The following is a 16,744-nucleotide window of genomic DNA, read 5'->3' as shown; positions in this document are numbered from 1 at the left end:
TCATCTGCGTTGTCTGGACTGTCTCTTTAATTATTGTTGTTGTCAAGTTCACTGCAGAATTCAACAAGTGTGTCAATAGCAGGATACCCTCAGATTAAAAACCAACAGGCTTGGCTCTAGATTACACCTATCTAAACATATTTTACATTATTTGCAAGGTCAGACATACTATCACTATAATTTCAGGGTTCATTTTCAGAAGTTGCTTTCATTTCATCTAATTGTAAAAATGTAAACTGTATTAAATTATAACTTTTGGAATTGAAAAAAGTTAACACTGATCAAAATGAAGTTATCTTTCTAGTCTTTATTGTGATATAAGTGTCGAGACAGTACGTTAAATCCCTGATGAAGCTTTAGCGTTCTTATAGATTCAATGGAAAGCCATTGTATCCCATTGATCCCATTTCATCCATTACCGGAGTGTGTTTGACACATTTCCACGGTTGAAACGTTAACCGGAAAAAAATGACAGGCAGAAGCATGAGTATGAAAGAGTCTGAGCAGTAAAATGAAAGTAATCAATCCATCGAACCTCTCAAACTCAGGAAATAGATGACTGGAATGACAGATCCTCAGGTGGGTGGGGCATGTATGTTTCTAGTCACAGACTCACCATTAGTGGGTACAGTCAGGTAAACATCTGGGGGTTTCTTACACCACCCACAGGGACAGGCTCGTAACTGTAACTACTCCACATTCTGGTAGACCACAATTCTTGTTATTGTTTTACCTTTATTTTAGCAGGGAGTCCCATTGAGACCAAGGCCTCTTTTCCAAAGGAGCCCAGCATGAACACAATTTACAACATTTACAAAATTAAATCCTACAACGTAGTAAGAACATACAATACCACAAGCAATTTAAAAAGCAGACACATTCCTCAACAGTGAGGTCCTCCATTAAAAATGTGAACTGCCCTAGAGTCACCAGATCATCAAGGTGCAGAGAGCAGATCATTCCATACACAGGCCCCCAAACAACTGAATGCAGATTTCACTAATTCAATCAAATGTATTTATAAATCCCTTTTTACATCAGCAGAAATCAGAAGAGGGATGCAACAGGTCAGTACTTCAGGAGCAAATGTCAGTTGGCTTTTCATAGCCGAGCATTCAGAGGTCGAGACAACAGTTGTGGTAGAGAGAGAGAGAGAGAGAGAGAGAGAGAGAGAGAGAGAGAGAGAGAGAGAGAGAGAGAGAGAGAGAGAGAGAGAGAGAGTTGAAAAGGTAGCACATCCGGTGAACAGGTCAGGGTTCCCTAGCCACAGGCAGAACAGTTGAAACTGGAGCAGCAGCACAACCAGGTGGACTGGGAACAGCCAGGAGTCTTCAGGCCAGGTAGTCCTGAGGCATGATTCTAGGGATCAGGTCCTCCGGGAGAGAGAGAGAATTACAGGGAGCATACATAAATTCAGTGATGTACAGACACAGACCAGATTCTACACCAGTAACCACAACCTCTGGATACTCCTACACACTCAGCCGGCTCAGTGTCTCTGATGGAGGACAGTACTGGTGCAGAGCTGGGAGAGGAGTCTACTACACCCTGTACAGTGACCCAGTCCAGATACATGTTACTGGTGAGTCTAAAACAGAATACAGGGATGTGTACTGAACCTATCAGCCGTAATAAAGAGTGGTGTGCTATGATAAAGTGTGTACAATGACTTCAATACGGTGGCAGCTGCATTCATATACAGAAGACGATATCGCCATAGTCTAAAACCAACATGAATGTTGACTGAATGATCTGTTTTCTGCTGTTTAGTGAAAGGCATGCCTTATTCCTATAATGAAATCCCATTTTAATTCTTAACGTCTTAACTAACTCTTCAATATGCTTTTTGAAAGATAGCTTTTCATCAATCCAGATACCCAGATATTTATAAGCGGGGATACGATCAATGTGGGCATGATCAAATACGCATAAATAATCAGATACATTTTTACATTTTTTGTTTAAGCTGCGTTAAGCCACAAATTCTTCAAAGCAAAAAAGTCCGATTGTAGCTCTGAAAGAGCCTTGTCAACAGAAATGGCAACAGAATATACAACAATATTGTCCGCACACAAATGGAGGTTCCAATTTCTTACAGACAATAGAAACTAATATGGTCATTGGTCACATAGCAACAACATAACCCCTCAGTGTACTGGGTCTGCCCTCTTATTCCTTCCTCTCTCTATCTCATCATAATAGTACAGACATGGGACACTTCTGTATGGGTTCATATCAGTAGAAGTCAATCTGAATGTGGTTTACAGAACACTGACTGCACTGTGGTGCATAGAGATTTTGTGAGGAAGTGTTGCTTAACATAATAATAAATTAATAGGAATGTTCTATTATTAAATGCATTGTTTCAACTCGGCAATACAGACAGTAAAAAGAATATGCCATTACATCAAATTTTATTTCAAAGCAATACAACGATGTAGGAAATTATCACTTCTTATTTTATATATGAAAATTAATACAAAATAAAACACACCTTCTCCATTCATCTTTAATAGTAGAACACTCATCTAAGCTCCTATAACAACTGTAAAAATACAACATTTGAAAGACTTACATAGACAGTATATATGTATATAAAAATATGCTTTCATTTAGTTAATAACAAACTATACATGTTCCAACTTAAGTGTTAAAGTTGTTATAATAGGTCGGCCAACCAAGTATAATCCAACATTTTAAATGGAAAAGATTCACGTACAGTATATATGCACCTGTATGTAAAAAGCATGGTTTTATGTCAAATACAATAATTTTTTATTTTTTTTATACAAAAACAGGCACTAGACTCTTGTTTAATTAAAAAAATGAAATAAAGAGAGACGTGTAATATTTCAAGAAAAAACAAGACCATCAACAATAACAATGGAAAGCATATGAGCCACCAAAAGCAAAAAAAATGTCAACTTACAAAACCATAACATTCAGCATTTGTGAAATTCCATTCATTGATATTAAACTCAGTAAACACTATCATATATCAATGGCAAGGTAATGGCAAAATGGCAAAATTATAAAAACTGTTGCTCAGTTTACAGTTCATACTGTTATAATCACACGGATGATTCAGTCTGTTCGATGACATCATCAGATCATATCTGATCTTGAGGAGATTTGACTGTTGAACACAAACCTACAGGTAGAAAACGGATGGAGAGTAGCATTAGAGTTTAACTGATCAAACTTCTCTTTCAACTGTACACAGCTCTAAAATGTCATTCATCAGAAGTAACTGTAGCCATGTGGTAAAATTCATTTTTATTAACTGGGTGGTTCAAGCCCTGAATGCTGACTGGCTGACAGCTGTGGTAAATCAGAACGTATACCAAGGGTATAACAAAACATTTATTTTTACTGCTCTAATTACGTTGATAACCAGTTTCTAATAGCAATAAGGCACCTCTGGGGTTTGTGGTATATGGCCAATATACCACGGCTAAGGGCTGTATCCAGGCACTGTATCCAGGCACTATTCTTTGCGTTGTGCTTAAGAACAGACCTTAGCCTTGGTATATTGGCCATATACCACACCCACTTAGGCCTTTTTGCTTAAATATCCACTAGATGGCATTGTCCCTTTAAGAGAGTCCATAAATAATGTGTGCATGGGATTGTGCATGAGCAGTGTGTAAGAGTGAGAGCAAGCAATTACGCTGGAGAGCTGTTGAAATCCATCGTGGGTCCAACTGTCACGTCCTGACCAGTATTTAGGTATTATTTGTATTATATTTGGTCAGGGCGTGGCAGAGGTATGTTTGTTTTGTATGGTGGGTTTTTTTTGTGTGTGGTTTAGAGGGGTGTGTTATTTATGTGTTCCTGGGTTTTGGGTGTATGTTTCTGAATTAGTATGTTCTAGGTTAGTTTTTCTATGTGTAGGTTTGGGTGATGGACTCTCAATTGGAGGCAGGTGTTTCTAGTTGCCTGTGATTGGGAGTCCTATAAGTAGGTGTGTGTTTGGTTTGTCATTTGTGGGTAGTTACATTTTGCACTGCTAAGTATTATTGCTCTAGCCTGTGAAACTGTCATTCATCGGTCTTGTTTTCTGTGTATGCTTCATTATATCTAATTAAAAGATGAGCATCCACATTCCTGCTGCGTATTGGTCCTCCCTTCAACACGACAATACATGTGACACCAAAATTACTTTAGATGGGTAAATAATACTTTTTATCTTACTCTTGTACCGGAATATATCATATTTTGCATCATCTGCAGTGTCTAAGAGTTTTTGTAATATTTATGTCAGATGGTCATGTTAACCTGTTGATACTTTCAGATTGACATGAGGAAGTTAGCTTCTTGCTAGCTGAATACCAGTGTTCTCAGAACCATGTTGTGGATTTGATAATAACATTATTTGATGCGTTCGTAATTATCATAATTACATTTTATTTCATGTAAAGCTTCATGGTGTTGTATTTTGTTTCATTTCTGAGTTGTAATTTATATGTTGATATGACATTTCCCCCAGTGCAGTATGGGGGAGATGAGGATATACTGTTCCATGTGGGGTTAGGGTTTCATGTGGGGTTAGGGTTTCATGTGGGGTTAGGGCATCATGTGGGGTTAGGGTATCATGTGGGGTTAGGGTATCATGTGGGGTTAGGGTATCATGTGGGGTTTGGGTATCATGTGGGGTTTGGGTATCATGTGGGGTTAGGGTATCATGTGGGGTTAGGGTTTCATGTGGAGTTAGGGTATCATGTGGGGTTAGGGTATCATGTGGGGTTAGGGCATCATGTGGGGTTAGGGTATCATGTGGGGTTAGGGTATCATGTGGGGTTAGGGTATCATGTGGGGTTAGGGTTTCATGTGGAGTTAGGGTTTCATGTGGGGTTAGGGCATCATGTGGGGTTAGGGCTTCATGTGGGGTTAGGGCTTCATGTGGGGTTAGGGTTTCATGTGGGGTTAGGGCATCATGTGGGGTTAGGGCATCATGTGGGGTTAGGGTATCATGTGGGGTTAGGGTATCATGTGGGGTTAGGGTATCATGTGGGGTTAGGGTTTCATGTGGAGTTAGGGTATCATGTGGGGTTAGGGTATCATGTGGGGTTAGGGTTTCATGTGGGGTTAGGGTATCATGTGGGGTTAGGGTATCATGTGCGGTTAGGGTATCATGTGGGGTTAGGGTTTCATGTGGAGTTAGAGTATCATGTGGGGTTAGGGCATCATGTGGGGTTAGGGTATCATGTGGGGTTAGGGCATCATGTGGGGTTAGGGCATCATGTGGGGTTAGGGCATCATGTAGGGTTAGGGTATCATGTGGGGTTAGGGTATCATGTGGGGTTAGGGTTTCATGTGGGGTTAGGGTTTCATGTGGGGTTAGGGCATCATGTGGGGTTAGGGTATCATGTGGGGTTAGGGTATCATGTGGGGTTAGGGTATCATGTGGACAGTGTGTTTGTAACTGTTCATATTGTTTTATGACTAAATATATTTTTAGTTTTTCATGCACAAAGTCATTTTGTTTTATGGACATCTTGTACTCAGGTATTTGAAATGTTACACAGACCATTCTAACTGTGAACATTGTGGTGTCTGTATTTTCTTGTTATTTTATAGAAAGTAGAGCCACTACCGTTTATGCATTTTATTTTGTACTTATTGTACTCAGATTGTTTTTATGCACTTTACTAACAGATTTATTTTACTAGATGGTGATTTAGACTGAACTTTACTTTATGGTGACTTCACCTTGCGGTGATTTCCCTCCTACATTATCCTATTTTAAATGTAAGCTTTGACTGAATACACAACCCCAAATGTGTTTGTGTTCTGTGCCCCAGCACATGTTTTAGTTGTAACTGTTATAGTTGTTACTCTCGCCAGGCTACATTATGAAATCTTTAGTTTGCCTTTTTGTGAGGAAAAGCTTCCATAAAAGACATTTAACAGAAATAGCTGCCCCTGGACACTTTGTCTATTTACATTTGAAATTAACCATTTCATTCCATATTACTTTAACAGTGATATAAAAGCATGCCATAAAGAAGGAGAATCTCCAGCTGGATAAACTGATTGTAGAGACACTGAAAGAAAGTTCTCACCTCGAGCCCTGCAGCATTTCACCATCAGCACGATGGACACCAGTAGAAAGGGAGACACCACCAGTAGACCACAAAGCAGCCTGGGTAGAGAGATGGAGACAACAGAACCTGGAGGGACTAGCAAAACACATGTTTACCATCAAGACACAAACATACACACATACACAGTAACTCTCTGACACAGAGAGACAGCACTTCTCACCTCTCACTGTCATCCAGCTCTCTGGTGATTCTCCCTTGTCAGGGGATTTGCATTTGTAGAATCCTTCATCTGACTTGGATACTGCAGGGATGGTCATCTCTCCTGTGGTCTCATTCTTGATGAGTACTCCATCTTTGTAGAAATCAGCATTGATGTTTGAGCTGGTTGTCCAGTATTTACAGCACAGAGTCACAGAGTCTCCTTCAGTCAGGGGATGGACAGGGCTCTCCAGGATCACATCACCAGCTGTTTAACATAATATATAAATAATACTGTAAATCTGCATACTGGAGTCATCACCCACTAAATATTATGATCTTGTATTTTATAAGAGATACAATTCAGTTACAGAATTGAACAACATATCATATATTGAAATGTTGTTGTTTTTTGAGTGTGAATATCGTACAATAGACGTACCTTGAACTGTGATGTTGACAGCATTACTGTACTCTCCTGATCCAGACTCACACCAGAACACTCCACTGGACCATGTGTATGTTGACCTGATGGTACATGTGGACCCTGTTATTGATCCCCAGCTAGAGACACACCCTGACTCTAATCCTCTATCTGTGTATCTCATCAGTCTCCATCCAGTAGAGTTCCCCTTCTCCTCACAGCTCAGTGAGAGAGACTTTGATCTAAAGTGTTGAGTTGTGTTGGGACTTATTCTGAGAGACACTGAAGGCTGCAGATCTGAAACAAAGAGAGACAGAGTCAAACCTTAGTCAAATAATATATATTATACACATGAGGGAGACTTAAATATGTTTTAATGCAGTTAGTTACCTCCTGACCAGAGAAACTGAGGTTCACTGTAGAGTGTGTCATAGACTGGGTCTCCTCTCACAGCTCTACACACATATCCTCCTGTGTGACCAGCAGGACTCAACGTGTAGAAGCTCTCTGTAGTTCCAGTACTACTGTCAGATAGGGTCTCTACAGAGTATGATGAGTCAGATAGAGAGGGTAACCCAGCTCTGTAGGGAACAGTCCTGTACCAGGAGAACCTCCAGCCTGTAGACGTCTTGTCAACTTCACAGCTCAGAGTCACTGAGTCTCCAGGGTTCAGCCACTGAGCAGAGATACTCAGGACAGCCTTGGGATTATCTGATAGGAAGGAAAAAGCTGTATTTAACCTTTTAATCTTAAACATATTTGAGGCAACAATCATGACACATATAGGCTTAAATATACTTACATGACACAGTCAGTTGTACAGCATCACTGGTTTCAGAGCGCTTGTTTCCCTTCACACCCTGACAGGTATATGAACCAATGTTAGATGAGTAGACAGGACTGATTCTGTACTCTGGATTTGTATTAGAGTAGACTGACTTCCTGTCTTTATGCCACTCATATTGCCAGTCAGAGTCTCCTCCCCCCTGTATGTCACATCTCATAGTGACAGTCTCTCCTCTGAATATCTGGGTCCAGTTGGGTAGAAGGGTCAGAACAGCAACAGGTCTCTCTGCACAGACACAACAAATAGTGAATATGTTGCACACATCAGAATACAAATGATACTCATCATTACTCACATCAATAGAGCCTGAAGACATGAAAGGTATTCAGTAACATATGGACAACAAGTAGAGTACATATTATTAATCCACATAGGAACCCACTTTCCTAAACAGTATAAACTCACCAGTAACATGTATCTGGACTGGGTCACTGTACAGGGTGTAGTAGACTGGGTCTCCTCTCCCAGCTCTGCACCAGTACTGTCCTCCATCAGAGACACTGACCCAGCTGAGTGTGTAGGAGTATCCAGAGGTTGTGGTTACTGGTGTAGAGTCTGGTCTGTGTCTGTACCAGTAAAACTTCCATCCAGAAGACTCTACATTGCAGCTCAGTGTCACACTGTCTCCTGTGAATACGTCCTCCTTGTCTGAAGTCAGTGTAGTCGACGGCTGATAATCTGTTGGTATTGAAATAAGTTTGAGTGGAAAGATCCAGTGTCCTGATTCACACTACAACAACCTCAACAAGTTAGTGATGGAGCATCAATAGTGAACTCACCAGTGACTCTGATGGGGAGGAAAGCACTGAGGCCGACCTGTCCTCCCCCCAACACATCTGTACTGACCAGCCTGGTTAGACAGAGTAGTGATGGTTTTATCAGGCGTACTGGATTTGAGGTTGTTGCCTATAAACCAGCTGTACGTCCAGTCTGTGTACATTGATATGTCACACTGCATGCTGACGGTCTCTCCAGAGTAGAGGAGACCCTGAGGAGAGATACTCACTTAGGCCACAGGCAGAGCTGTAGAAACACAGTTAAAAATTAAGACATATGTAGTCAGAGAACCAATCTTTCCAGATGATGATCTTACTTCAGTAGGTAATACAGTAACTAAATATTAACACACAGACCATGTCTATTTGATTGACTCAATATAAATAGTGTTTGACACACACGAGAGACACAAAGTAACTCACCAGTCACAGTGAGGGTAATAACATTACTTTGTTGTGAAGATGTGGGTCTGGATCTTCTCTCTCCCTGACACCAGTAGAGACCCTGGTCAGACTCAGTAACTCTACTGATGGTGAGGGTGTCTCCTGTTATAGTGTGTCTGACAGACTGGGATACTACATTATCAGTCCTGTCTTTGTACCACTGATAGCTCCAGATACTGTCAGACTCTACTGAACACGTCAGAGTAACTGTCTCTCCAGGGAACACAGGGTTTGGCTCTACACTCAGTGTAGGTTCAGGCAGAGCTGAGTAAATTCAGAGCAGAATATTAAAACATCTGCATATATGCTTGGTGATTGAAAATAATTGACCTGTTGCTGTAAAGTTTTGATAAAATATATTTTCCGTAGGGTTTATTTTGACTCGATTTAGTTAGAATTTACAGTATGCATGTCTGTATTCAGTAAGATTAACCCACATTGGCTCAGACTTGAGAATGTCCAGATTGAAATAGCTCACCAGTGACGATGATGGAGAGAGTCGAGCTGATATTTGACCACTGGGGCCGCGTTGTCCTTTTCCCCTGACACTTGTACTGACCAGCCTGGTCAGGGAGAGAGATGGTGATGGTTTCACTGGTCTGACTGGAAAGCTCTTGGTTGTTTATGTAACAGTGGTACATCCAGTCTGTGTAGTCTGGTATGACACACTGCAGAGTGACTGTCTCTCCAGAGTAGAGGAGACCCAGAGGAGAGACACTCACTGAGGCCGTGGGCAGAGCTGTTGAAAGACAATGCAGTCAGTTGTTGATTCATACGTAATATGAGAACAAATGTTGTGGAATCTTGCTATCAAGGTATTGATTCAAAAAGGTTGTGATTGGGGATAAATGCATTTGGAGTTTGTACATAAGGCCTCTTTTTACTCTTTGTCAATGATTGAGTCTCAAACTCACCAGTGAGCTGGATAGAGAGGGCTCTGCTGAGTTGAGACTTCTGGGGCTGATCTTCCCTTGTCCCCCAACACTGGTACTGATCAGCCTGATCAGGAAGAGAGATGTTGATGGTTTTACCATGTGTACTGGAACCTGTTTGGTTGTTTCTGGACCAGTAGTACGTCCAGTCTGTGTAGTCTGTTATGTCACACTGAAGAGTGACTGTCTCTCCAGAGTAGAGGAGACCTTGAGGAGAGATTCTCACTGAGGCTCTGGGAAGAGCTGTGGAAACACAAACAAAATATATCCAATATACACTGAGTGTACAAAACATTAGGAACTTTTGATGACATAGACTGACCAGGTAAATCAGGTAAATCCATCCATGTCACCTGTTAAATCCACTTCAATCAGTGTAGATGAAGGGGAGAAGACAAGTTAAAGAAGGATTCTTAATCCTTCAGACAATTGAGACATGGATTGTGTATGTGTGCCATTCAGAGGGTGAATGGGCAAGACAAAAGATTGAAGTGCCTTTGAATGAGGTATGGTAGCAGGTGCACCGGTTTGCGCCAAGAACTTCAACGCTTCTGGGATTTTCACAGTCAACAGATTCACGTGTGTATCAAGAATGGTCCACCACTCTAAGGACATCCAGCCAACTTGACACACCTATGGGAAGCATTGGAATCGACATGGGGCACTATCCCTGTGGAACGCTTTTGACACCTCATAAAGTCCATGCCCTGACGAATTGAGACTCTTTCGAGGGAAAAAAGTGGACGGTTGCAACTCAATATTAGAAAGGTGTTCTTAATGTTTTTTTTACACTCACTGTAAATTATTATAGTTACCCATGGAGATGTTTACATGATTAGTTAGACTTACCAGAAATGGTCAATTGTACAACATCACTGTTTCAGAGTGCTTGATTCCCTTCACACCCTGACAGGTATATGAACCACTGTTAGATGTGTAGACAGGACTGATTCTGTACTCAGGCTTTTTATTAGAGTAGACTGACTTCCTGTTTTTATACCACTCATACTGCCAGTCAGAGTCTCCTCCCCCCTGTATGTCACATCTCATAGTGACAGTCTCTTCACTGAATATCTGGGTCCAGTTGGGTTGGAGGGTCAGAACAGCTACAAGTCTCTCTGCTCAGACAGAACACAGACAACTAACTGAATAAACAGTTGCAAGGAAGGTGTTCTTAATGTTTTGTTCACTCAGTGTATATTGCGCAACTAAATACTTGCAGCTCTTACCACATTCTTTACATTCTCTCTCAGACACAAACATCCATGGATAAAAATGTAAATAAAAAAGAGCTTCAGTATAACAATACATCCACTACTTGAATATTGAAACACGGAAGGCCAACATATTTAGTGGGGCTCCAGTCCACAAAGTAAAACAAAAAATTACTTATCTAGGCAAGTTTGTTAAGAACAAATACTTATTTACAATGACAGCCAAGGGACAGTGGGTTAACTTCCTTGTTCAGGAGCAGAACGACAGATTTTTACCTTGTTAGCTCAGGATTTCGATCGAGCAACCTTTCGGTTACTGGCTCAACGCTCTAACCACAAGGCTACCTGCCGCCTAATAAGTATGCTGGTATTAAAGTAAATGGTTGAAATGACTGAATAGCGTCTCACCATCAACTCATGTGCAGAGTCATTCACTAATATTAAAGGAGAAGGTTTCTTTTTTACAACCAGATTTGTTTTATTTATGCAAATGCCATGTTATAGAACGGTCCAGACACCTTTTTTTTGTGATTTCACATGTTTTTGAGAAACTTACCCAAAACATTAAATCATTTCCTCATCCTCCTTGTGGGGGCCACAAAAAAAAACATGAATAAAGTCTCTAAAATCACCTAAATACGTCCTTTTAGAAACGGTAAAGCTCTCTGTTTAATGATGCAGGTATTTAGATGTTGTATGCATGAAATTGTGTCATACTAACCGTGTCATAGTAGCCTAGTGGATAGAGCTTTGGACTAGTAATCGAAAGGTTGCAAGATCGAATCTGTCGTTCTACCCCTGAACAAGGCAGTTAACCCACCGTTCCTATGCCGTTATTGAAAATAAGAATTTGTTCTTAGCTGGCTTGTCTAGTAAAATAAAAATCTGCAGAGTTATATTCCATTTTGCACGACTCGAGACATTTTCCCTATCCAACTGTTCCATTCTCCATGTAGCCTACTGCTACAGGTAACTGTGAAAATAAAGGAAACACATACATAAAGTGTCTTAATAGGGCGTTGAGGCACCACGAGCCACCAGAACAGCTTCAATGCGCCTTGGCACAGATTCTACAAGTGTCTGCAACTTCCTGTGTGGAAGCACCCCATGCTTTCAATGTGCTTTGTATCGCTCATTTATTCAAGTGTTTCCTTTATTTTGGCAGTTACCTGTAGAATGGAGCCTAACAAAACATTCCGTTTACATCATTTTTTAGGTTTGCTTGTAAAAAATAAAACTTCTAATGAAAGATCTGATTAGCTCTTTCATTCATGTCATTATGACAGGAACGTCAGATCGTGAGATCTTTCATTTCTGTCAGTACATTCATGCTTCATGAGTTTATGGTGAGATGCTTTTCAGAATGCTGAGATGCTGTCAGAATGGTCAGATGCTTTTCAGATTGGTGAGATGCATTTCAGAATGATGAGATGCTGTTAGAATGGTGAGATGCATTTCAGAATGGTGAGATGCTTTTCAGAATGGTGAGATGCATTTCAGAATGGTGAGATGCATTTCAGAATGGTGAGATGCTGTCAGACTGGTTAGATGCTGTCAGACTGCCCTTATGGAAAAACCACATGATTTCAGATGTGGTTATTGAACACTTCACATGTGATGATATTTCACATGAAGGTTCACATGTGGATTTTCACATGTGATTACATAACTTTTTAAATACATTTCCACATGACAAAATTGCCACATTTTTTCAACTTAAAGGAAAGGTTCACCCATTTTGAAAGTTATAATGTTTTTGTGCATCTCTAAATGATGTTCTATAGATTCCCTGGGTCTTTTCATGTTTTAATGTGTATCTGAGATTGTTGGAGTTCAAGCAGACATAAATACAACTGGTATGACGTATCATACTGGCTCCAATACAGGCTTTAGTCTACCTGCATAAACACAACCATCATAACACAATTACCTATCAGTCAAATAAAACATCTACATAAACTATGTTTCCTACCTCTTTACAGATCATACATACACAACTGAATCACCTTTTCTCATAACATTAATGAATGTGAGGAAGGAAAAGCAGAGACAAAGATGATGAAACATAAAGAGACGGAGGTTTGATCAAATAAATGAATATCTACCATCATCTTCACCACAGTGTCCACAGTAGATGAGGATACTCAGCACTTCAACAAAGACAAAGAAAGTCATTACAGTACAGTAGTAATACAGAAGTGTATACTACTATAGTAATAGAGTAGTAATATTAACATTAGTGCATTGTGCTCATAGACAAACACACAAACACTAATACAACGTCAGTACTTACAGAGCAGCACACAGAGCAATGTGTTGTCCATTCTGTCCCACTGACAAGTGACTTTCTCTACAACTACAGTTCTTCTGACAAACCCCTCTACTTCCTATATGATGAGAGTCTGTTTAGATCACACCTCTTCACCGTCACACAGAAAATAGAGAGAAAATTATCGAGAAACGTACAAAGACTGTGAGAATAAAGAGTAGCGGTTGATGGCGTGTTAAATATCTGACCAACTTCTTCTCATGGTTGGCTACATGACCTCACACTGGTTCACACCTCTTTATTGGATTAAAGGAGAATGGAAGGAGAATAGAGATCTGAGATGAGATCAGAACTTGTGGTTTGATATCAGTATGTGCAGATGTTAGTTCATTTTTACACCCACCATGCACAGATAGATGCCTCCCCTCAAACCTTTGCTATGGTGACTACTGGTATCCCAGCTAGTCTCAGCTTCAGCTGTCCCCTCCATACACACATACACTATTTCTATAGGAGGAGCATGTGTCAAAACCACAGTCAGCTAGCTGACTCTTCTCAGGGGTTTGGTGGTTGACTTGTTCATTAGTCAGATGGTTCTGAGGGACACTTTTAGTTAGATACTGTCTACATAGATATGTCTTTGTTACTGTGTTGTTTATGGTTGTGTTTCAATTTGTTTGTTTATGTGATGTGTGTCAGTGTGTCAATTGTTAATTTATTGTGAACATGTGTGTGTGTTTTGTTGAATACAGCACATAATATAAACATTTATTTATTGAATCAGTTTTTTGTATTTTGTGTTCAAGTAAAAACAATGATGTGTTCCTCATTTGCATAAATACACCAGGTATATTAGTAAATATTAATAAAGTAACATAAAGGGGAGGAACATGGCTGCCACCAGTAAACACTTGCTCTGTCTACTCTACCTGCACTCATCTGCGTTGTCTGGACTGCCTCTTTAATTATTGTTGTTGTCAAGTTCTCTTGCATAATTCAACAAGTGTGTCAATATCAGGATCCCCTCAGATAAAAAATCAACAGGCTTGTCTCTAGATTACACATATCTATACATACTTTACATTGTTTGCGAGGTCAGACATACTATCACTATAATGTGATCAATGTGGGCATTATCCAATATGGATAAATAATCAGGTACATTTTTAAGGTTTTTGTCTAAGCTGCATTAAGCACCAATTTCTGTTCAACAAAGGGTTTCGGCAAAGCAAAAAAGTCAGATTGTATCTCTGAAAGAGCCTTGTCAACAGAAGTGGCAACAGAAAATAGAACAGTATTGTCCACATACAAATGGAGGTTACAATTTCTTACAGACAATATAAACTAATATGGTCATTGGTCACATAGCAACAACATAACCCCTCAGTGTACTGGGTCTGCCCTCTTATTCCTTCCTCTCTCTATCTCATCATAATAGTACAGACATGGAACACTTCTGTATGGGTTCATATCAGTAGAAGACAATCTGAATGTGGTTTACAGAAGACTGACTGCACTGTGGTGCATAGAGATTTTGTGAGGAAGTGTTGCTTAACATAATAATAAATTAATAGGAATTTTCTATTATTAAATGCATTGTTTAAACTCAGCAATACAGACAGTAAAATGAATATGCCCTTATATCAAATGTTATTTAAAATCAATACAATGATGTAGGAAATGATCACTTTTTATTTTATATATGAAAATGAATACCAAATACAACCCACCATCTCCATTACACTTACATAGTGGAACACTCATCTGGCTCCTATAACAACTACTGTAAAAATACAACAATTAATATACTTACATAGACAGTATATATGTATATAGAAATATGCATTCATTTAGTTAATAACAAACTATACATGTTCCAACTTAGTTATAATAGGTTCGGCCAATCAAGTATAACCAAGCCACTCCTCAGTAAAAGGCATATGACAGCCCACTTGGAGTTTGCATAAGGCACCTAAAGGACTCTCAGACCATGAGAAACAAGGTTCTCTGGTCTGATGAAACCAAGATTGAAGTCTTTGTCCTGAAAGGCAAGCTTCACTTCTGGAGGAAACCTGGCACCATCCATACGGTGAAGAATGGTGGTGGCAGTATCATGCTGTGGGGATGTTTTTCAGAGGCAGGGACTAGAAGACTTGTCAGGATCAAGGGAAAGATGAACGGAGCAAAATACAGAGAGATCCTTAATGAAAACCTGCGCTCAGGACCTCAGACTGGGGCAAAGGTTCACCTTCCAACAGGACAACGACACTAAGTACACAGCCAAGACAATGCAGGAGTGGCTTCGAGACAAGTCTCTGAATGTCCTTGAGTGGCCCAGCCAGAGTCCGGAATGGAACTCGATCGAACATCTCTGGAGAGACCTGAAAATAGCTGTGCAGCGACGCTCCCCATCCAACCTGACAGAGCTTGAGAAGATCCGCAGAGAAGAATGGGAGAAACTTCCCAAATACAGGTGTGCCAAGCTTTTAGCGTCATACTCAAGAATCCTCGAGGCTGTAATCGCTGCCAAAGGTGCTAAAACAAAGCACTGAGTAAAGGGTTTGAATACTTTGGAAATGTCATATTTCAGTATTTTTGTCTCAAAAAATGTCCCAAAACCTGTTTTTGCATTGTCATTATGGGGTATTGTGTGTAGATTGGTGAGGGGGAAAAACTTTTTTTAATTCCATTTCAGAATAAGTCAAGGGGTCTAAATACTTCCCGAATGTACTGTAAGCACCTGTATGTAAAAAGCATGGTTTTATGTCAAATACAACATAAAGAAATACAGAAAATTCCACTTTTAAACATAAACAGGCATTACACTCTTGTTTAATTAACAAACTGAAATGAACAGAGAATTGTAATATTTCAAGAAATTGCAAGACCAACAACAATAACAAAGGAAAGCATATGAGCCACCAAAGCTAAAAAATATCAACTTACAAAACAATAACATTAAGGATTTGTGAAATTCCATTCATTGATATTAAACTCAGTAAACACTATCATATATCAATGGCAAGGCAATGGCAAAATGTCAAAATGATAAAAACTGTTGTTCTGTTTACAGTTCATACTGTTATAATCACACGGATGATTCAGTCTGTTCAATGACATCATCAGATCATATCTGGTCTTGAGGAGATTTGACTGTTGAACACAAACCTACAGGTAGAAAACGGATGGAGAGTAGCATTAGAGTTAAACTGATCAAACTGCTCTTTAAACTGTACACAGCTCTAAAATGTCATCCATCAGAAGTAATGAAAAGGTTAGTTTGCCTTTTTGTGAGGAAAAGCTTCCACAAAAGACATTTAACAGAAATAGCTGCCCCTGGACACTTTGTCTATTTACATTTGAAATGAAACATTTAATTCCACATTACTTTAACAGTGATATAAAAGCATGCCATAAAGAAGGAGAATCTCCAGCTGGATAAACTGATTGTAGAGGCACTGAAAGAAAGTTCTCACCTCGAGCCCTGCAGCATTTCACCATCAGCACGATGGACACCAGTAGAAAGGGAGACACCACCAGTAGACCACACAGCAGCCTGGGTAGAGAGATGGAGACAACAGAACCTGGAGGGA

General features: G+C 39.9%; 3 protein-coding genes across 4 annotated transcripts in view; all 3 read right to left on the bottom strand.

Moving 5' to 3' along the window:
- LOC115194383 (Fc receptor-like protein 5) overlaps positions 1–16,744 on the bottom strand; it is a 71,508-nt gene that overhangs the window by 32,142 nt on the left and 22,622 nt on the right. The window lies entirely within an intron of this gene.
- On the bottom strand, positions 5,554–7,130 carry LOC115194384 (low affinity immunoglobulin gamma Fc region receptor II-b-like). Its single transcript, XM_029754045.1, has 4 exons — positions 7,068–7,130; positions 6,688–6,966; positions 6,268–6,513; positions 5,554–6,182 (listed from the first exon to the last, which is right to left on the bottom strand). The coding sequence occupies exons 1-4, from the start codon at positions 7,099–7,101 to the stop codon at positions 5,974–5,976; spliced, it is 768 nt and encodes a 255-aa protein (XP_029609905.1). The 5' UTR covers positions 7,102–7,130; the 3' UTR covers positions 5,554–5,973.
- Positions 8,604–13,231, bottom strand: LOC115194386 (leukocyte immunoglobulin-like receptor subfamily B member 2). Of its 2 annotated transcripts, XM_029754046.1 has the most exons (4): positions 12,988–13,064; positions 9,651–9,735; positions 9,215–9,475; positions 8,604–9,000 (listed from the first exon to the last, which is right to left on the bottom strand). In XM_029754046.1, exons 1-4 carry the CDS (start codon positions 12,991–12,993, stop codon positions 8,630–8,632), a joined length of 723 nt encoding a protein of 240 aa, XP_029609906.1. In that variant the 5' UTR covers positions 12,994–13,064; the 3' UTR covers positions 8,604–8,629. The 2 variants fall into 2 exon arrangements, 1 of the variants encoding a protein (XP_029609906.1); XR_003878347.1 differs by lacking the exons at positions 8,604–9,000; positions 9,215–9,475; positions 9,651–9,735 and adding exons at positions 12,728–12,780; positions 13,176–13,231 and having other exon boundaries at positions 12,988–13,032.

This window comes from Salmo trutta, chromosome 5 (genome assembly GCF_901001165.1).
Source record: "Salmo trutta chromosome 5, fSalTru1.1, whole genome shotgun sequence".
In the NCBI taxonomy this organism is placed as follows: domain Eukaryota; kingdom Metazoa; phylum Chordata; class Actinopteri; order Salmoniformes; family Salmonidae; genus Salmo; species Salmo trutta.
Note: the sequence above shows the minus strand (reverse complement) of the source record. Positions and strands in the feature narration are given on the sequence as shown.